This window comes from Neofelis nebulosa, chromosome 4, assembly GCF_028018385.1.
Source record: "Neofelis nebulosa isolate mNeoNeb1 chromosome 4, mNeoNeb1.pri, whole genome shotgun sequence".
Classification (NCBI taxonomy): Eukaryota; Metazoa; Chordata; class Mammalia; order Carnivora; family Felidae; genus Neofelis; species Neofelis nebulosa.
The window spans coordinates 64,217,901-64,240,650 of NC_080785.1; the positions used below are offsets into that span (position 1 = coordinate 64,217,901).

The 22,750-nt window shown below is 35.0% G+C and overlaps 1 protein-coding gene across 5 annotated transcripts in view; it reads left to right on the forward strand.

Moving 5' to 3' along the window:
- VWDE (von Willebrand factor D and EGF domains) overlaps nt 1-22,750 on the forward strand; it is a 78,139-nt gene that overhangs the window by 30,749 nt on the left and 24,640 nt on the right. For all 5 annotated transcript variants that reach the window (XM_058724968.1, XM_058724969.1, XM_058724973.1 and 2 more), the window contains exons 8-18: nt 1,049-1,266; nt 1,515-1,588; nt 3,014-3,284; nt 3,786-3,994; nt 4,409-5,370; nt 7,616-7,752; nt 11,428-11,583; nt 11,708-11,812; nt 13,885-13,999; nt 20,328-20,578; nt 21,655-21,874. In XM_058724968.1, the coding sequence (XP_058580951.1) occupies nt 1,049-1,266; nt 1,515-1,588; nt 3,014-3,284; nt 3,786-3,994; nt 4,409-5,370; nt 7,616-7,752; nt 11,428-11,583; nt 11,708-11,812; nt 13,885-13,999; nt 20,328-20,578; nt 21,655-21,874 (2,718 nt within the window). The remainder of the gene's footprint in view (nt 1-1,048; nt 1,267-1,514; nt 1,589-3,013; nt 3,285-3,785; nt 3,995-4,408; nt 5,371-7,615; nt 7,753-11,427; nt 11,584-11,707; nt 11,813-13,884; nt 14,000-20,327; nt 20,579-21,654; nt 21,875-22,750) is intronic.

The window sequence follows — 22,750 nt, forward strand, 5'->3', positions numbered from 1 at the left end:
ACCGTGGACCAGGGGAAATGATGTCAGGGGTTATATCCAAGCCAGATATATTCCACAGTGACTTTAGGGAGCCAGCTAAAAATTTGGATGTTTCTGTTATTTTTTATGTGCATAATAACAGTATGCATTTCCATGGAAAAAAATGCATAAAGAGGAACTTTTTTTTCAGTAATTTTGAATCTAGTGCAGTGTCCTACATCAGACCAATATAATTTTACACCTGAAAATCATGTGTGGAAGAAAAGACGATAGAAAGTTTTCAACAAAGGCTACTTTTTTCTAGATCTCAGAAGGATTTTGTAATTACTAGTAAGATATGATAGCAGACTTCCCTTGTTACCGGTTTTTGAAATAATCTATCCTTTTTGTTTACTTACACAAATTCCTGAAGTTCCTTTCTCTCTTCTGTTACTATTTTTTTTTCTAAATTATTGTTTTCTGTCCTTTTTTCCATAGGAAAGGAAGCTTCTCAAGGTTCTGAATATATTGAGACATTTGGGAGATAAAAAGCAATAGAGAGTTTATTACTTGTGTGGAATTACTTAATTTATTTTAATTTTTCTACTTTTAAGTTGATGATCCAATAATCATCTGTACTAATAACCATTGCTATCACTCAACGATGGATAGAACATGAGTACAAACCCTATGAAATATTACAGTTATATCTGGACCCAAGGCACAATTGTTAGGCAGAAAGACATCAAACTTTGCTTTTTGGTGGTGAAATTATGATTTTTTTGCACAAACAATAAATTTTATATATTGCTTTGAATTTTATGAAGGTGCATATGGATTTATAACCTTATTGAAAATAGTACTATGTATACATATATATTGAAGTTGATTAATTACTTATAAAAATCAAATAGAGTTCAATACCTTTAGACAAAATTTACACATTCAGACAAAATTACAACCATATTTTTTAAATAAGAGAAAATGAGAATAATATCTCGATTCAGTTTTCCATGTTAATCAAGTTATTACATGCTTTTGTTGGTATATTTCCTTACAAAAATTCTCAATGTATTTTTTCACAAAATAGGTACAGAACAGCTAGGTTTAAACTTGGCACTGTCTTCCTGTCACGTGGACCTTCACCAGACATCATCCTGTGCTAATGGATCCTGTAACCATGCTTTTGTGTCCTACACTGCTGTAACAGATTTTTCTCGAGACGGAGATAGAATCACAAACATTGTAGTGGAACCTATAGTTAATGAGGATTTCCTGTGGAACAGCTACATTCCAGACAGCATCCAGGTTGACAAATTACAAAAATATCTTCACAATTGAAGCTTTAAAAAAGATATATTTATTTGAGCAATACATCTCATAAACGTTTCATTTCAAAATTACTTAATAAGTTTTTTCCATTTTAAATGATTCAGTTTTCTATAACTATGATAAAAGCAATTATTTGAAAATTCATTGAGATTGCTAAGCTATTTATTGTATGTCACTAAATACAATTAATGATAATATTTACCAAAAATATCTTTGCTTTTAAGATCAAAGTAAAGGATGTCCCAACTGCTTACTGCTATTCATTTACTGACCCACATATAATTACATTTGATGGCAGGTAATTTCCTGAAAGTTTTTTTCTTTTAATAGTTTTTGCTTCTTTTGGAATTTGCTGTTGTTTTGTTTCTAGTCCTATTCACAAAGATTAGAAAGGAAGGCATGTATAGATAACACTGGCTTGTTTCAAAATACTGATTTATTTGTGTGAAATGTTTTTGCCTTTAACTTTAGCTTTTGGTAAATATACAGATTTGTAGTGAGTCTGTATTTGTAAAAATGAAGATTCTTACAAATATGAATAGTCATTTTAATTTGATCATTCAGTTATTTTTAATAATGATTAAAATATTTGCTCTAGAGATATTTACTATATTGCATTTCTGCAAGATACTGAAATAATCTTTTTGGTTTAGGCAAGATGATTAAACTAACACATAATTATTTAAAAAGCTAAACACTTCTAAAAAACTAAACACTTCTAATTCATGACAATGATACTCAGGGGGGAAACTATTGTGGCTATCATAAATACCTAAATATCTGCTTCTAGAATGCAAATAAAATGGGCTAAATGGCCAAAAAGTAATCTAAGCTATCTTGCTATTAATATCTGCTTATTATAAGGATTTAAACTCAGTTTATACTCTTCTGGGGAATATGTGATTTTAAGATGTCCCTAAGAAAATTTTAAGAACACCTCTTTGGTGAGTCAAAATTTTCTTCATGACATAAGGTAATTTATTCTTTTTAAGATCTTTTTTTTTTTAATTTTTGGGGGGGAGGTTATTTATTTTTGAGAGAGAGAGACACACAGAGTGCGAATGTGGAGGGGCAGAGAGAGTGGAAGACAGAATCTGAAGCGGTTTCCAGACTCTGACCTGTCAGCACAGAGCCCAGCGTGGGCCTCGAACTCATAAACGGTGCATTCAGACCTGAGCTGCAGTCAGACGCTTAACTGACTGAGCCACCGAGGCACCCTTCTTTTTAAGATATTTTTAATGTCATCATCGTCCGTAAAATTATTCAATATGAACAAATAGAGATAGAAATCCTCCATAGCAAGTGATACTCCGAAAGTTTGAACAAGTATTAAAAAGTTGTAGAAATTGATCCCACCTTCAAGAATCCTTTATGATTATGATGAAAACTTAAAACTTTTAGTGGAAAAACCTCCAAGAATAGTGGGATTTATTTAATCAGCTATAATTCAACAAGATTAATTGTGCAAGGAGTGACAATCCCTGTTCTAAATGCTGGGGGTGTGGCAGGGCATAAAACAAACGTGCCCTCTCTCATGCAGCTTACTTCTATAAAGCAAAAGAGAGATATGCATGATTAATAAGTAAAATACATAGTGTATCTGAGTAAACTTATAATAAGTAAGTAAACTTATAAATAAGTTTAACACACATTGTTTGTGCTTCACATATTATTGTGGTATTTTATACCAATTCTTAATGCAGTTGATTTTTATTAATGCCAGGGTATATGATAATTTCAAGACTGGAACATTTGTGCTTTATAAGAGTATGTCACGTGATTTTGAAGTCCATGTACGCCAGTGGGACTGTGGAAGCCTTCACTATCCTGTGTCCTGTAACTGCGGGTTTGTTGCCAAAGAAGAAGGTGATATAGTTACTTTTGATATGTGCAGTGGCCAGCTACATGAATCACAGCCATATTTATCTGTTAAGAGCCAAGATGCAACCAGCAATATCAAGATAAGTGAATCTTACTTAGGAAGAAAAGTCACAGTATGTATGATTCTTCACGGTTGAAAGTATTTTTTCTTTTTTTGTCCTACAGATTTTGGATTGATTTCTGAACTTGTTTTCATCTCTATTAAATTAAGAGTTATCTTTTTTTTTTTTTGCATTAGGGTTTTTTTTCCCCCTAAATAAAGCTTTAGGGGAAGGATCTAAGAAGGAATAATACCTTTTTTCAATTTTCCGTACACATTTAGACACAACATAGTTAAGTCTTTGTCAAATCTAAGCAGCCTTATTTTAAGATTTCAATATGCTAACTTGGTAAGTTATTCCTAAAAAATATTTTTCACCGTGCCTAATAAATCATATATTAGGGATTAAATATATAGTTAAGAATAAATATTTAGGAATAGTTAGAAATATAGAGTTTTCATTCTTGCATCAAGATGTATTGAACATATATAAATAAATTCAACACACTGTTTTGTATTTAATGTGTTATTTTATACCAACTCTTAATGCAGTTGATTTATTTCTGTATTGCAGATCTGGTTTTCTTCTGGAGCATTTATCCGTGCTGATCTTAGTGAATGGGGCATGAGTTTAACAATCCGAGCCCCTAGCTTAGACTATAGAAACACTTTGGGACTTTGTGGCACCTTTGATGAAAACCCAGAAAATGATTTCCATAATAAAAATGGAACCAAAATTAGTTCAACTTTTAATGATTGTGTTGCTTTTATTAATGAATGGAGGTAAGAAAGTAAATTATTTTCATTTGTTATTGTATTCATGTTAGAGTTTAAGTGAGGGTGACATGGGGGCGCCTGGGTGGCTCAGTCACTAAAGCATCTGATTTCATCTCAGGTCATGATCTCATGTTTTGTGAGTTCTAGCCCCTCATTGGGCTCTGTGCTGACAGGTCGGAGCCTGGAGCCTGCTTTGGATTCTGTGTCTCCCCCTATCTGTGCCCCTCCCATGCTCATGCTCTGTTTCTCTCTGTCTCTCAATAAGAAATAAACATTAAAAAAAATTAAAAATAAATAAATGAATGGTGACACAGTATTCTGCGGGTTTTTGTTTTTGTTTTTGTTTGTTTTTCAACACATTACTGAGAAAAAAAATGTTCTTGTCCAAATTACTATTCTTTTCTCTTTTGCACTTGGAAGGATTTTGCCAGGGAAAAGCATGTTTGACACAATGCCAATTTCTCCGCCATCATCTGGAAAACAATCCTATTGTAGCTGCTCACTGACTAATTCATTATATCCTTCTGATCACCTGGACAGTGTTTCTCAACCAGAGATTGTTTCAGGTTGCAGGGATCTCAAACATGTCAAATTCTCTTTCCTGATACCAGAACTAGATGTCACCTCTGAATATATTAATTCAGAAGCTCTTACCAGAGGGATAAATGAGTATGCATTTGAAGAAAATAATTTGAATTTCTTTTCTCAAGAAAAAAAGCACGTGAACCTAACCAAACTGGACTTAGATTTACAAACACATCCTGGAAATGAAAAACAACAGACACCAAACACTTCGGACAATGGGAAACAGACCCAGGACCAGGGTAGCCGCAGCCAAGAGATGAGGTGGGATCCACAAAACAGATGGAAACGGCAAAACATAAATTATGAGTTTCTTCCTATGTTTGCTTTACGAAGTCTCAGCCAAAGTGACCTAGAAGAATTCACTTATTTCTTCCCTGAGGACCATTCTGAGGATGTCCACCAAGAGTTTGTCCCTACGTGGCCCACACCCTCTGGTCTCACTGAATACAGCACCTTGGCACTGTGCCAGCAGACTCTTGGTAACTCCAGCATAGGAAGACACTGTCTTGCCTTTCTGGGCAGGAGCCTAGACAGTGCTATAGATATGTGCATTAAGGATGTTCTCCTAAAAGATGATCTTAGCTGGACAGAAGCAGCTGTGGCTCTTTTAGAAAATGAATGTGAAAGGAGAATTTTGGAAGAGGGGAAATACAACACAGAAGAATATGGCAAGTCAATTGAAGACGTTCTATCAGTACTAAAATGCCCCAATTTATGCAGTGGCAATGGGCAGTGTATGGAATGGGGGTGTGTATGTTCCCCAGGCTTTAGTTCCTATGATTGCAGTGATTCCCATGGTGAGTAAGTACCCTCCAACTTTGATATTGTGTATGTCATTTGATTATGAAAACTTATTTGTTCTCTCTTACCTTCTGTATTTTGACAGGGTTCCTTCAGATTATGTTGGGAAAAGAATGTAAATTATATTAAGCAATACTATTAGTAATAATTCTTCCAAAGTGTCTCATCTTACTTATAGTGAAAGCTGGGGTACTGATAATAGCCTATAAAGCACAATATGTTCAGGCACACCATATATCTTCAAACTCATCCCCTACAACTAAAACCCTCACTTATTTTACTCCACCCACTTTGGTTTCTGTAACACTAGGTTCTCTTGACCTCAGGGCCTTTGCATACAGTTCATCCCTCTACTGGTAGAGAATCATTATTTCTCTAGAACTCACATTCAGTGTATTTTGAGTACTGTGTTTATAATATTTTACTAATTATACCAATTTGCTTGATATTTTCACTAATCCATCTACATGGCACAAACTATTTTGTATCTCAGTATATAAGAGAAAGAAATTTCTAAAAGTCAATTGGATTTCATTAGCTATTAAACCAGTAACTCCTGATTTTCCTTCTACCCCCACCATCCTGCCCTTTTCCATCTCAGTAAATGTAAACTTCACTCCTCTGATTGTTCATGTTAAAAACTTGTAGTCATTTTGGCTTCTCATTTTTTTTTTCATGCCTCGTGTTTTAGTAGCAAATCCAGCTCTAGATTTGAAGAATATCATCTCTTTCCCTGCAATAACTTAGTCCAAGCTACTATTATATCTCACCTGGATTATTATAGATTCTCTCAAAGTTTATTTTGCATATAACAGCTAAAGAGATCCCTTTGAAATGACAGTGAGATCACAGAACTCTTGCTTAAATGCCTCTAATGGCTCTCTCTCTCTCCTTCTGAGTAAAATCCACATTCCCTACCATGGTCTAGAAGACCCTATGCAGTCTGAACCTCCTCTCTCACTGAACTCATCTACCATTCTCACCATAGTCCACTGCTCCCCAGTGTTCTTAAGTGGTTGCTTTGCTGTTTGTCAAAGAGGCCAAGCCTGCTCCCACCTCAGGACCTTTGAATTACTTTCCCTTTCACGGGAGCATTCTTCCAATTTATAGATTCCTGATCAACTTCCTTCTCTTCTCTGTTCAAATATCGTATTATTTCAGACTTCTTCCAAAGTCTTTCAAAATAAAGTAGTTTTCTTCACACAATCACATAGTCTTTATCTCACTTAATATAGTTAGTACATATGTTTTCTCCATAGTCTTGAAAACATTTGTGTGATACACTTTATATTTATTTTTCATTTTTTTTTGTCCTCCCATATTAGAATGTAAATTATATGAAGGCAGGAACTTGTTCTCTTTACATAGAGAAACCTAGTATTCAGTACCTAGAATAACATCTGGAAAAGTAGAAATTCTTCAGTAAACATTTGTTGAATATGAAAGAATAAACAAATGTTTTTTTAATTTCCATAAGCATTTTTAGTGTTCTGAGTATACAGTTTATGATTTTATATTCTCCTGCTAGTAAAGTTATATTCACTTACATTTTGCCAGTACTTAGAGGACTCAGTTACTTTCATATGCTGCATTTATCTATTTTGACAACCAGATCTTGCTGGTACACATGATGTGTGATCTTACCAAGACCAGAACCAAAGATATAACTATGTGAAAATCAGTTAACTCTGACTACTAGGAGAATTTTTTTTCTCCTGTGATTGAAAGTACACTTAAGATTATGGTGGCATGTAAGATAGCAATAATACATAAAAACATTAATAACATTTTCATAAAATTTTGATAATTTTTCTGTTTAAATTAAGACTTTTTTAAATATTAATATATTACATTGCTAATTACACTATTTTATTGCAGAAGTATTTTTCTATAACCCACCTCTATGGCACAAACCAAAATGGCAAAAACAAAACACAGGCCATTGTAGTAGTAATTTGCTAATACTTGTAAATAATTGGTATTAAACATTATTAAAACATCAAATAAATCTGTGTATTTGGGCACTGGTAGTATCTTTAATGCTGTTGTTATTGGCTTGATGGTAAGTGACACTTTTTTAAATACCAGGTTACTCTTAATATTTAATAGTTTAATTAAGGTACTTATATTTGGTTAGACTTCAAAATATTATTTTCCATATGCTTTTAATTTGGACCTTGCAAATAATTAGTTTATTTTTATGGATTTTTGTCCATTTTGTTTTATCACTTTTGTCCAAAGACAAGGCTCCTGAAATTATAGGACTTGGGAATGCTGGATTCTGTAATATTCGAAAATATAATTGTATGACAGTGAGAGTGTTTGGTCAAGGCTTCAAAGAATTACCTTCAACTAAATGTGAAGTTACTAAACTGCAGGTATGTTAATTATAGTGTTGAAAAACAATTAAGTTTATGAGTTATTCAGATTAATTTTTTCTTGGATTAATTTGGTCTATCAGTTAACAACATAATCCCAAAGGATGTCAAATCCACAGAGAGCTCAATAAGAATATGGTTACATTGCTTAACCTTAAAGTTTCTTTCCTATTCATTAACCATATTAAAATATTTTCTATAATTTTTATTACAGTATTGGCTCACTATTCCAGTCATAATAAGAAATTAAAGTAATATTAAGCTTGATATGTAAGCTTCTGCATTTATTAAAATGTAAAACCACAACAAATAGAGATCATTTTTGCCCAAGACAAATCTGTATGACTTAGGGGATGTAGAGATATGAACAATTCCCTTTTACCAAACAAAAAGTGAAGATTAATTGCACTCATCCTTTATATTTCCCTTACTATGGATTTCAAAATAAAAATAGTGTTTTTCTTTCTTGAGGCTACAAACGACAGACGTAAAGACTCAGTTTGAACATTGGTATATCAAGCTATATCTTATTTTGATGATTATTTATCATCAATCATTGGTCTTCCTTTTCTTTATTCAAGTGGATTTTTATTTTAAGGAAAGCCCTTTGAAAATACTGGGGTAAGCTGAAAACTTAAAACAGAAAATCACATTTTAGCATTCTTTATACTTTTTCTCTAAATTGCTAAAGCTAAATGTGATCCTGGGATTAAGAATTTAAGGAGGAAATAACTTTTGTGTCTGTCTTTTTCAAAGAATTATACAAGAAAAATATTCTTATTTCAGGATTTTTTGAGTAGAGCTTTTCTAAATGAGCCATGAAATATTTTAATCCCAATGAAAAAATAAGACACACAATGGAAAATGGAATGTATGCATAATTTTATTCACTTCAGTATTCCTCAAGAGACTAGACATTATACTGTTTGTGGCAGAATAAATCAAATGACATCACAGTACAATTAAGTTATTTGCCAAAAAGTTTTATAGGTCTGTATTCTCTTGGAAAGTACATTTTGTACTTACTTTCAGATGTATTATTTGCTGTGATATTATTCTCATACGACTTTTTTCTAAATACCTGACAAATAAAGAGCACACTATGAAATTCTCTAACACACTATACAGAACTAGAGAAAGAAAATATGTATGTTCACTAGCCAGCGCCAAACTTACTTATATTTTTGCACCCTGTTCAGGATGTTTATTTCATTTGTAATACCATTCAGTTTATTTTTGAGTATTTGTATTCTGCTTTAAATTTCCTCCACAGTTTACTTGATTTTAGTTATTTATTTATTTGGAAAGTAAGCAAAAAAATCATGGTTCTGGGAGTTGGTGCCGTACGGAAGATTCACACAGAAAAATATCACTGTCTTTTCATCTATACTTCTCTGTCCATTACCCTTTCTTTCCATTCCATTCCCATCTATCCCTGGAGGTATCCACTGTCATTATTTTCTGGTTTGTCCTTACTGCATTTCTTTTGCACAAAGGAACAGATGAATCCCTTCTTTTATTACATGAAAGGTAGCATATTATGGCTGCTCTTTTCTACTTTTGCAATAGTAATTTTACATGTTTTTATCTGGAGATCCAAGCACCCAATCCTTTCTTTGACTTTCTGCCTCTACGAAAAGCAGCCAGAACTTTACAGAATCCAGTTTTTAAATACTTGTAAGATTAAATTCAAGTAGCTTTCCTAGAAATGAATGGTCCTTTGTGATCCAGCTCCTGTCTATTTTTGTAACCTTGAACCGCCTGCATACACTATACTAAAATCTCATGCTGTCTCATGCATCCCTCCCTTTTCACTTGCTCCTCCCTCCAGCCTCACTGAAGTGTAGTCTCTCCAATTCTGCTCCAGGTGTCCAAACGGCAGTCTCCTCTTCTACTTTCAGGGAGAAAAGCCTCCCTTGACCGTGATAGACAAAATGGATGCTTTCTCTCTCACTGAACTTAACTTGAATCTTGGTTATAGCAGTATTAAAATTGTTTTCTGTCCTTTCCTCTGTGATCTTTCTTCATCAGGAAATTCTCAGCACATGTAGGTACTCTCAAAATATTGATGAATGGAAAATAAATATAACTCCATTTATTCCTTATTTGGGGTTGGCTTCTCCAAACAGGAGGGGAAATGATTTCTGGACTTGGCTGGAATCTTGTTTCAATACACAAAACGCTGTATCCATCTAAGTGTCCTTATCATGACTACTCTGAAACACTGTTGTCAGTCCCCCTCCGCTAGAGAGAAACCACTGATCTGTTTGGCCAGACTGTACATACCCCCCTCAAACATGGAGATTTGTACTGTGGCCTACTCCTTCAATCCTCAGATCTTAAGATACTTCCCGCTAGCCACAGATGAGCATGTTCTTACCTTCCTTTCCTTTTCCTGCAGACTCACAATACTGAAGCATCAACATGGTCCTTGACCATTTCTGAGCAATTGAAAACATTATACAGTTATAAACTTAAAAGAAAAATCTAAGTCAAAATATTGGCAATAAAATATATCCTTTTAGCTTTCTATGTAGTTACCAGTACCTAGAAAATTCTTCTGGCTTTTCCTCTTTAGATCATTTTAATGCTAAATACATTTTAATACTAAATGTATTTAGTACATTTAGTAATTTAATACATTTAATACCAATACATTTTAATGCTAAAAAATTATACTTTAAGTGTAGATTAAATATGATATGCCACTGAGTTATTAAATAGAGTAAACCAGTTAGAATTTAGTTTCAAGTTATATAGATTCATTTGAATTACCTTAATCAAAAATAGGATTTATTATTAAGGTAGTGTGTTTTTCACAAAATCAGGGTAAGAATGTAATTGCTGAATTCTCAGGAACAACTTGAATTTGGGACTTGAACACCACGAAGACTCAGTATATCTGAATTTATGTGTGTGTGTGTGTGTGTGTGTGTGTGTGTGTGTGTGTGTGTGTATCTGTCTGTCTCAGTTCTGCTTTTCTCTGTGGGCTTCATTTTTCCCTTTTACTATATACTAGCCTCCTACACATAGTGAAAAATACAGCCACCCACATCTCCATTACTTTTTATCTTGCACGTGAAGCTACCAGAAGCATACTGGCCCAGTATCCCCTCTGGTATAAAGTTGAAACATTCCAAATAATCAAAGCATTGACTCAGCTTAGATACACCCCCAGAGCAGTCAAGCATAGCCAGGAAGATGGGTCATGTAAAAACATGAGAAGGTCCTGGGAACCATATGGATGGAGGACCGACAGAGCAATTTCAAGTAAAAGTAGAAGTTTAAGAGCTTTTGCAGAAGAAATGAGAGAGTTTCTGGGCAGAAAATCAAACCACTGTGTGTCAGCTACATAGTCAAATGTGTTTCCTCTTGCTACAAAACTCATTACTTGGTGATTCATTATACATGACCAATATTGATAACTTCTTTGATTTACACCTATAAGAAATGCATGAGGCATTAGAACCAGTTTACGTCTAATTAAGGTATATATGGTTTATATTATTCTGGATAAAATTCACTATTGATGTCAGTTTTATTACTTCATTCATTATATATTCCATTATACCAGCCATGCATTTTTTAAGATTTATATTTTGATTATATGTAGTTTATTAGCAAGGAATTTCCATAATTAAACAGAAGTTAATTGCTTTCTTATTATGCCTTTAGTATAATAGCAGTAATTGGGTCCTTGGAAAAGCTGTCTACACGCATATTGTTTTTCAAAATAGCAGAACTATTGATTGTCAGCTGCCCCCTGATGTTCAGCAGTCTGATACCTTAGATCTGATGGGTGAGAAGCCAATTGCGAAGTGGCAGTTAAAGGTAAAAAAGAAAAGACAGTCTCATATTTATTAATAAAGTAAATATTTATGTATTAAAATTTCATAATGAATTTATGAAGCCACATTTAGAACAAATTATCTTATTATAAAACTGCATCTTACAGGTATCTAATGATGGTTACAGGTTCAGTAATCCCAAAATAATGATCATCTATGATGGGGCTTGTCAACTTTGTGGTCTCTATGGAAAAGACTCATGTACTATAAAGGTAAGCAGTTTTTCACTTATTTTCACATTTACATGGTAAGTATTTTCATTTCCCATGCTATTGGCATATTAAAGGCATATTAGTTTTTTTCACCTTCATATCAGAAATACTAATAGAGAAAAGCCTTCCTCAAGTTTATATGAGGTTAACTGAAATTGTTACTCTGCCAGTAACTCTTGGTGAAATGGCAAGGAGATTTCTACCTCTAATGTTTTCAAGTGGCTGGTTATTTATTTCTTAAAAAAAAAATTAAAAGGGGAGGTTCAGATTGAATTTTAACTCCTACTACATTCCTTTTAAAAAGTAATAAAGATTTTCCAGTTAGATGTCTCTCTGCTCGTGCCTAATCTTCTTTGTGGCAAATGACATGCATTTTGATGGAGCTTGTAAAATGTGTAAGGCTACCACTTTTATAGGGAGTGTGTGTGTGTGTGTGTGTGTGTGGCAAATAAATTCATTGAACCATGCAATTATCTACTTACGAGATTACAGAACACCCCAGCCTGAGCTGAATCCTCACAGCCACACCCTCTTAATCTATGTGCAGTCTGTTGGGTTTATCACCATATCTTTCTCATATGCCAGTTGCTGATTTAATACATACCATGGAAGTAATATTACTTGGCTATTCAAAATTGAGAAGCATATCAAATAATATTTATGTAGATAAAAATGAAAAGTATCATTATTTTGAATTTTAAATCTTTTTTTTTTCCCTTGAGATTAGCAATTAGATCATGTCAGTAAAAAGTTTCTGGGGTTTTTTAATTACTTTTTTAATTTTTTTAATGTTTTATTTAGTTTTTGAGAGAGAGAGAGAGAGAGAGAGAGAGAGAGAGACAGACAGAGCACAAGCAGGGGAGGGACAGAAAGAGATGGAGACACAGAATCTGAACCAGGCTCCAGGATCTGAGCTGCTAGCACAAGCCCAATGCGGGATTCGAACTCAAACCACAAGATGACCTGAGCTGAATTCAGATGCTCAACAGACTGAGCCACCCAAGTGCCCCAGAAGTTTCTGTTTTTACAAAGTTGTTTGATTTTTATTTTCCCCTAAATATTCTGTTTCCACATGTTTTACAGTAAGTACTTTTAAAATTTTGTAATTCAAAATTGTTTTACATTGTTGCGAATGTTCTGTTCTTATTTTTGTGCAGTGTTCCAAGTGACATCAAAGGAGATTACATTAAATGGGCAAAGCTTATATATGCTGAACAAAATTTGGTCTTCTTCCCAGGTTGAAAATTATTGCTACATTTAAAATTATTTTTTTTAGGGGCGCCTGGGTGGCGCAGTCGGTTAAGCGTCCGACTTCAGCCAGGTCACGATCTCGCGGTCCGTGAGTTCGAGCCCCGCGTCAGGCTCTGGGCTGGGCTGATGGCCCAGAGCCTGGAGCCCGTTTCCGATTCTGTGTCTCCCTCTCTCTCTGACCCTTCCCCGTTCATGCTATGTCTCTCTCTGTCCCAAAAATAAATAAAAAAAAAATAAAATAAAATAAAATAAAATAAAATAAAATAAAATTATTTTTTTGCAGATCAGCCTCTCTTTCCACTATTTTGTATAAGGATATCCATTGTCAAGTGTGGATCATTATGCCAAGGTTCTGGTTCAGTTTTGCTCTGTTCAGAGGACATAGTGGGATCCTAGAGGAAGGGAAAATAGCTATAAACATATGTGTTTCTGTAAGATGAGCAAGGGGAAAAATTGTTTCATTTCTTTATAAATAGAGCACTTCAGCCTGACTTAGCAGTAAGAAAGACCAGAAAAAAAGACAGATTGTCTTCCATGTTATTTATAAGCTAAAATTCTACACAGAGATACAGCTATATGTATTTTCTTATTCCTTCCCTATTGATCAGTTCCACGGGCAATTAAACAAAAAGGAAATGATTTGTTTTCTAACATACATTTATGATTAGGACACATGAAAAAATGTTTCCTAAGCAAAACAGACTTATAACATGCTTACCCTGGATTGATCAACATATATGATGCTATCTTTCTATGTACATTTTTTCCTAAACACTATAATGGTATCCTAATTGCTTTCCTCTTTTTAAAACTTCCATTAGGAAAATGTTTGCATTATCGATGGGCTCTGCTACATTGAAGGAGATAAAAATCCTACCAGCCCTTGTTTGATTTGTAGACCAAAAATTTCAAAATTTACTTGGTCATTTTTAGAAAGTAAGTTATTCTTTATTAATACAAATATTTCCTCTACAAGATAATTTTTAAGTGATTTTTAAGACACGAGTTACATAAATGTGTTTAAGATGAACACTGTGCTTTATTTAGCATCTTTCCTAACTGCATGATTTACTTTGCTTGAACGTAATACAAGATGACATGTTATTTTATGTAATTTCCGTGATTAAACTATAATAGGGTATGGGATTTTCCTTTCAGTATTTGATCCTGAAAGCAAATGTGAATTATTAATGGAAGAAATCAGAATGATTAATTCAGCTACACACAGTTTGTACAAGTCATACAGCTACCAGCAGAATGGCCACTATGTAAACACATAAAACGTCCATCACTGAAGGTTGGTGGGTTTAGTGGAAAGAAGACATTACTTTGAGACCAAAAGCAAAGCTCTATATCCTGCTCTTAGCCTTCTTTTCTGTTTTGTGACAAGGCATTTCGCTATTTAAATTCCAAAGGCTATGCATTCATCACCTGTTAAATGAGATTATCTGGATTCAATAATCTATTAAGTGCCTTCCAGCCCTACCATTCTGGGACCTCATGAGTATAATAGTGGGTACAGATAATGTCTGGATACTTTGTTCCACCCCCAAAAACACCCCAAATCATAGTTATGTGTCGTATAACGTCTTCACTTTCTTTTTTTTTTTTCAATATATGAAGTTTATTGTCAAATTGGTTTCCATACAACACCCAGTGCTCATCCCAAAAGGTGCCCTCCTCAATACCCATCACCCACCCTCCCCTACCTCCCACCCCCCATCAACCCTCAATTTGTTCTCAGTTTTTAAGAGTCTCTTATGCTTTGGCTCTCTCCCACTCTAACCTCTTTTTTTTTTTTCCCCTTCCCCTCCCCCATGGGTTTCTGTTAAGTTTCTCAGGATCCACATAAGAGTGAAAACATATGGTATCTGTCTTTCTCTGTATGGCTTATTTCACTTAGCATCACACTCTCCAGTTCCATCCACGTTGCTACAAAAGGCCATATTTCATTTTTTCTCATTGCCACATAGTACTCCATTGTGTATATAAGCCACAATTTCTTTATCCATTCATCAGTTGATGGACATTTAGGCTCTTTCCATAATTTGGCTATTGTTGAGAGTGCTGCTATAAACATTGGGGTACAAGTGCCCCTATGCATCAGCACTCCTGTATCCCTTGGGTAAATTCCTAGCAGTGCTATTGCTGGGTCTAGGGTAGGTCTATTTTTAATTTTTTGAGGAACCTCCACACTGTTTTCCAGAGTGGCTGCACCAATTTGCATTCCCACCAAGAGTGCAAGAGGGTTCCCGTTTCTCCACATCCTCTCCAGCATCTATAGTCTCCTGATTTGTTCATTTTGGCCACTCTGACTGGCGTGAGGTGATATCTGAGTGTGGTTTTGATTTGTATTTCCCTGATGAGGAGCAATGTTGAGCATCTTTTCATGTGCCTGTTGGCCATCCGGATATCTTCTTTAGAGAAGTGTCTATTCATGTTTTCTGCCCATTTATTCACTGGGTTATTTGTTTTTCGGGTGTGGAGTTTGGTGAGCTCTCTATAGATTTTGGATACTAGCCCTTTGTCCGATATGTCATTTGCAAATATCTTTTCCCATTCTGTTGATTGCCTTTTAGTTTTGTTGGTTGTTTCCTTTGCTGTACAGAAGCTTTTTATCTTCATAACGTCCCAGTAGTTCATTTTTGCTTTTAATTCCCTTGCCTTTGGGGATGTGTCAAGTAAGAAATTGCTACAGCTGAGGTCAGAGAGGTCTTTTCCTGCTTTCTCCTCTAGAGTTTTGATGGTTTCCTGTCTCACATTCAGGTCCTTTATCCATTTTGAGTTTATTTTTATGAATGGTGTGAGAAAGTGGTCTAGTTTCAATCTTCTGCATGTTGCTGTCCAGTTCTCCCAGCACCATTTGTTAAAGAGACTGTCTTTTTTCCATTGGATATTCTTTCCTGCTTTGTCAAAGATGAGTTGGCCATACTTTTGTGGGTCTAGTTCTGGGGTTTCTATTCTATTCCATTGGTCTATGTGTCTGTTTTTGTGCCAATACCATGCTGTCTTGATGATTACAGCTTTGTAGTAGAGGCTAAAGCCTGGGATTGTGATGCCTCCTGCTTTGGTCTTCTTCAAAATTACTTTGGCTATTCGGGGCCTTTTGTGGTTCCATATGAATTTTAGGATTGCTTGTTCTAGTTTCGAGAAGAATGCTGGTGCAATTTTGATTGGGATTGCATTGAATGTGTAGATAGCTTTGGGTAGTATTGACATTTTGACAATATTCATTCTTCCAATCCATGAGCACGGAATGTCTTTCCATTTCTTTATATCTTCTTCAATTTCCTTCATAAGCTTTCTATAGTTTTCAGCATACAGATCTTTTACATCTTTGGTTATATTTACTCCTAGGTATTTTATGCTTCTTGGTGCAATTGTGAATGGGATCAGTTTCTTTATTTGTCTTTCTGTTGCTTCATTGCTAGTGTATAAGAATGCAACTGATTTCTGCACATTGATTTTGTATCCTGCAACTTTGCTAAATTCATGTATCAGTTCTAGCAGACTTCTGGTGGAGTCTGTCGGATTTTCCATGTATAATATCATGTCATCTGCAAAAAGTGAAAGTTTAACTTCATCTTGCCAATTTTGATGCCTTTGATTTCCTTTTGTTGTCTGATTGGTGACGCTAGAACTTCCAACACTATGTTAAACAACAGCAGTGAGAGTGGACATCCCTGTCGTGTTCCTGATCTCAGGGAAAAAGCTCTCAGTTTTTCCCCATTGAGCATGATGTGAGCTGTGGGCTTTTCATAAATGGCTTTTATGATGTTTAAGTATGTTCCTTCTATCCCGACTTTCTCTAGGGTTTTTATTAAGAAACGTTGCTGAATTTTGTCAAAGGCCTTTTCTGCATCGATTGACAGGATCATATGGTTCTTATCTTTTCTTTTATTAATGTGCTGTATCACATTGATTGATTTGCGAATGTTGAACCAGCCCTGCATCCCAGGAATGAATCCCACTTGATCATGGTGAATAATTCTTTTTATATGCTGTTGAATTCTATTTGCTAGTATCTTAGTGAGAATTTTTGCATCCATATTCATCAGGGATATTGGCCTGTAGTTCTCTTTTTTTACTGGGTCTCTGGTTTAGGAATCAAAGTAATACTGGCCTCAAAGAATGAGTCTGGAAGTTTTCCTTCCCTTTCTATTTTTTGGGACAGCTTGAGAAGTAGGTATTATCTCTGCTTTAAACATCTGGTATAACTCCTCTAGGAAGCCATCTGGTCCTGGACTCTTATTTGTTGGGAGATTTTTGATGACTGATTCAATTTCTTCACTGGTTATGGGTCTGTTCAAGCTTTCTATTTCCTCCTGATTGAGTTTTGGAAGCGTGTGGGTGTTTAGGAATTTGTCCATTTCTTCCAGGATGTCCAGTTTGTTGGCATATAATTTTTCATGGTATTCCCTGATAATTGCTTGTATCTCTGAGGGATTGGTTATAATAATTCCATTTTCACTCATGATTTTATCTACTTGGGTCATCTCCCTTTTCTTTTTGAGAAGCCTGGCTAGAGGTTTATCAATTTTGTTTATTTTTTCAAAAAACCAACTCTTGGTTTCTTTGATCTGCTCTACAGTTTTTTTACATTCTATATTGTTTATTTCTGCTCTGATCTTTATTATTTCTCTTCTTCTGCTGGATTTAGGCTGTCTTTGCTGTTCTGCTTCTATTTCCTTTAGGTGTACTGTTAGATTTTGTATTTGGGATTTTTCTTGTTTCTTGAGATAGGCCTGGATTGCAATGTATTTTCCTCTCAGGACTGCCTTCGCTGCGTCCCAAAGCATTTGGATTGTTGTATTTTCATTTTCGTTTGTTTCCATATATTTTTTAATTTCTTCTCTAATTGCCTGGTTGACCCACTCATTCTTTAGTAGGGTGTTCTTTAACCTCCATGCTTTTGGAGGTTTTCCAGACTTTTTCCTGTGGTTGATTTCAAGCGTCATAGCATTGTGGTCTGAAAGTATGCATGGTATAATTTCAATTCTTGTAAACTTATGAAGGGCTGTTTTGTGACCCAGTAAGTGATCTATCTTGGAGAATGTTCCATGTGCACTCAAGAAGAAAGTATATTCTGTTGCTTTGGGATGCAGAGTTCTAAATATATCTGTCAAGTCCATCTGATCCAATGTGTCACTCAGGGCCTTTGTTTCTTTATTGACTGTGTGTCTAAATGATCTATCCATTTCTGTAAGTGGGGTGTTAAAGTCCCCTACAATGACCGCATTCTTATCAATAAGGTTGCTTATGTTTATGAGTAATTGTTTTATATATCTGGGGGCTCTGGTATTCGGCGCATAGACATTTATAATTGTTAGCTCTTCCTGATGGATAGACCCTGTAATTATTATATAATGCCCTTCTTCATCTCTTGTTACAGCCTTTAATTTAAAGTCTAATTTGTCTGATATAAGTATGGCTACTCCAGCTTTCTTTTGACTTCCAGTGGCATGATAAATAGTTCTCCATCCCCTCACTCTCAATCTGAAGGTGTCCTCAGGTCTAAAATGAGTCTCTTGTAGACAGCAAATAGATAGGTCTTGTTTTTTTATCCATTCTGATACCCTATGTCTTTTGGTTGGCGCATTTAGTCCATTTACATTCAGTGTTATTATAGAAAGATACGGGTTTAGAGGCATTGTGATGTCCCTAGGTTTCATGCTTGTAGTGATATCTCTGGTACTTTGTCTCACAGGATCCCCGCTAGGATCTCTTGTAGGGCTGGTTTAGTGGTGACGAATTCCTTCAGGCTTTGTTAGTTTGGGAAGACCTTTATCTCTCCTTCTATTCTAAATGACAGACTTGCTGGATAAAGGATTCTCGGCTGCATATTTTTTTCTGTTCATCACATTGAAGATCTCCTGCCATTCCCCTCTGGCCTGTAATGTCTTCACTTTCTTAACTACAGCTATACATAATTCCATATAATTGTTTCTTCATTCTCTTTCCTCATCCCAAAGACCAAGCAGGCATTATAAAATACAAGATATAATTACTCCCTCCTCCTATCCCCACGTAATTTTAGCTAAGGAATCCTAGAACCTTGTATTTATACAGTGCTTTGTAACATCACTATATATATTATTGTGTATACAATTTCATTACTGTATTAGACCATTTTTCAGATAATTTATGGTTCAGGTGCAAGACTCATGGGGTGTTATGGGAAGACAGTACAAATTTGGCGAAGAATTAAGTGCAAAAGATAAGGGAAACACAATATAACTTCTGAATTGGTGTCTATGTTTTTAATGGCTTGAGTATGACTGACTCATAATAGATTTACAATGTTCAGGGATTTAAGGAGGCTGGAAAAATCATCTATCCCAATTTCTCATATTGAGGGGTGAGGAAATTAAAACCAGTAAATTGTACAAAGATATGTGATGGCAGAATGGGAGCCAGAACCACTTTCTCTTGGCATCAGTGCTTTGTCGATGCAAGCAGAAAGTGTTTGTGCCCAGTGTGATGAAAAAGCGTATATCTTCCATGTGTTAAGCCAAGGAAGGGGGACATTTTTTAATATGACAATATAAAAAAAGTGTTTCAAAGCATTACTTGAGCGCAAAGGGAGCTTTCTCTGTCCTCTGAAATAACCACCGTTCCATTATGTGAGCTTGGCAGTGGGAAATGCCTCTGAGGAGCAGAGGATGGCTGTGACTTATATGGCTTCCAGTTCCTACTGGAGAGGCAGGTACAGTGAGGAAAATAAGGTCGGGTGGGGGGGGTGGTTAAATGAACAATCCAGTCATGGAGAGTGAAGGGGAAATAAAAGGAGGTGTTGAGGGGAAAGAAAAGCTGAAAAGGGCAGAGAATGAAGAAGAGAGAGTGAAAGAGCAAGCAATGAGTTGGTCAACACCAAGAAATAATTTCAGACAGAAAAGGAGATGCATCCAGTCTGGGAAATGCAGATAGGTTTATGTATTTTATGCTGTGTTCAAAGTGCTGTTACACCCTTGTAGCAAAGTTTGAAGTCTTGCACCTGTCAGTTACTTTTACATTTTCTAAGAATGCAATTGAATTTATTCAGAATATGAAAAGAAAAGAAAGGAAAAGAAAAGAAAAGAAAAGAAAAGAAAAGAAAAGAAAAGAAAAAAGAAAAAAGAAAAAGAGCCAGCATAGGTAATGGAAGTTTTAGGGGAGTTTGAAATTCATCAAAATGTTTCAGTCTGAGGTCTTTGTATCATACTTTACTTTCCCTTTTCCTTTTTCTTTATACACAAGTACAAAGTAATTGTTTTCTCTTTGACAGACAACCAACCCCCACTGATTCAAATGCCACAAGACAAATTAGAGACATTTTTTGGGGAGAACTTTGTGTTCCAGTTCATGGCTGTCGATCCTGAAGGCTCTGACATCCATTTTGCCTTGGACTCAGGTCCCGAGGGAGCAAATGTTTCTTCTACGGGACTTCTCATGTGGAAAGCAGAGTCCCAAACTCCACAGCAATTCACTCTACTTTTTACCGATGACTGCAATGCTGAAACGAGGCTCACGATTATGGTAATATTTATAATTACGTAAATGCCACTGAATTAATTAACAGTATCAGTAACTATTTGAAACTTAAAATAGAATTCTTCATGAAGAGGAACTAAATTATTCAACATTTTGTGGAAAATTAAACTGCCAAAATGCTATTTTTGTCAGAATTTAAAATCTTCGGTAGAGTCTCAAGTCCAGAGCACGGATCTATGTGACGAATTCCTAGACCATTTGCTCCTGTACTTAAGTTTACTTAAGTAAAGAATGCATTCATGTCCACCTGTCTGAAATATCTATGATAAACCTAAGATTGAGAATTATACCCTTTCCTTCAAGTGAAGTCATTTTTTTATTGGCTATTCTTTTGATATTATCAGTCACGAGCTATTAATACTGTTTTTGTGCCCTGTATTCACTTGAAATTTGGGACACACTCCCAGAGAAGTAATGGTATGAAGGGCAATTGTGTATTATGTCATGCTAACCAGGTAATTCAAATGACTGTTTACTCTCTACAGTCTGGGATAAGTCATGTGACTAACTGCTTTGCACCTTAAGGATTTTTTTCCAGTTGTTCCACTTGCATCATAGAAATTGATTATCTTGTAACATTTTACTTTTTTTTAATGTTTTATTTATTTTTGAGAGAGAGGGAGACAGAGTATGAGCAGGGGAGGGGCAGAGAGAGAGGGAGACAGAATCCACGAAGCAGGCTCCAGGCTCTGAGCTGTCAGCACAGAGCCCGACACAGGGCCCAAACCCATGAACCATGAGATCATGACCTGAGCTGAAGTTGGACACTTAACGGACCGAGCCACCCAGGCACCTGTATCTTGTAACATTTTAAAAAATTATCCATAGCATTTATATTTTGACTATGCTCTTGAAAGTTGGCAAGTTTACCTTATTAAACTATATTTTAAAATACTTTTACATTAAATATATATATATATATTTTTTTTTTTTTTTCTTTTCAAAACTTGTGATCTGGTCCTACTTCCACCTAAATGTACATGCCTAACACAATTTCTAAGGCATAAACTGAAGATTATTTTACTGAAGAATAAAGCATTTACTCTTTGTTTCTTTTGGAGGTGACTGTGAAGTCTTGTGATTGCTTGAATGGTGGATCATGTGTGTCAGATATTAAATTTCCTCCAGGAAGTGGAGTGCACCTGTGTGTCTGCTTGCCTGGCTTTCAGGGCAGTCTTTGTGAAGTGGACGTCACCGAGTGCCAATCAAACCCCTGTGGCCTTGGCAGATGTATTAGTGGTTTTCACAGTTATTCTTGCGTGTGTCCACCTGAACTCAAAGGTAAGTTTTGGTTCTTCATGAACGAAATTAGTATGTGAACAAATTAGAAAGGAAAGTTCCTTGGCTTTCCAAGTAATATACAGGTTATTCAAGCATGTGTATCGTCCTAAAGATTTTAATATATGTTTTAAAATCTAGTAAAAGTCATCACAAATACACTTGCTACTCATATCCTTCTATTATTGTACATTGCTTACATATACTCTTACAATTTTGCCAATTTTTTATAATTTTAATGGCAGTATTCTATGTCTGTATTGTACTTTGCAGGTTCTTAAACATTTCTGTCTATATTTGCTAGGTAGAAATATATTTAAATGTATTACTATTGAAATATAATATGGAAAAATCAAGAAATTTGCCATGAGAAATATAAACATTATCATTTAAGAAAACTTGATAATTCATTAACTTAAAAAGATCATGATACAATGTTAAAGTGAAATGAAAGGAAATATTAGCATGTTTGCTAACTTGTTAATTATCCTGAAAAATTTTATTCTAGAAACTTCAAATAAGTATATGAATGACTTATAATTTCCCAAGGCTTTTTAAGAGTCATACCAATATTTCCTCTAATTTAAACAGATATAAATGTTAAGTAAATATGCAGTTACTGAACTTATATTTTACTTGAAGTCATCTACTTTAACATTATAATTGAACTAAGCAAGACATTTATTATTTTCTTCAGCATTTTAAAATAAAAATTTTATCAGTTGGGACTGTTGTGCTACAGACTTCATTTGAAACAATTCGTGTTGAGTGCTTCATGGATCTTACTGTAATGGGAGCAACACTTCATCTCAAAAAACTTTATTGAGGACATACTGACTTTCCTCACATGCTGGAAAATTTTCATGGGTTTTCACAGCT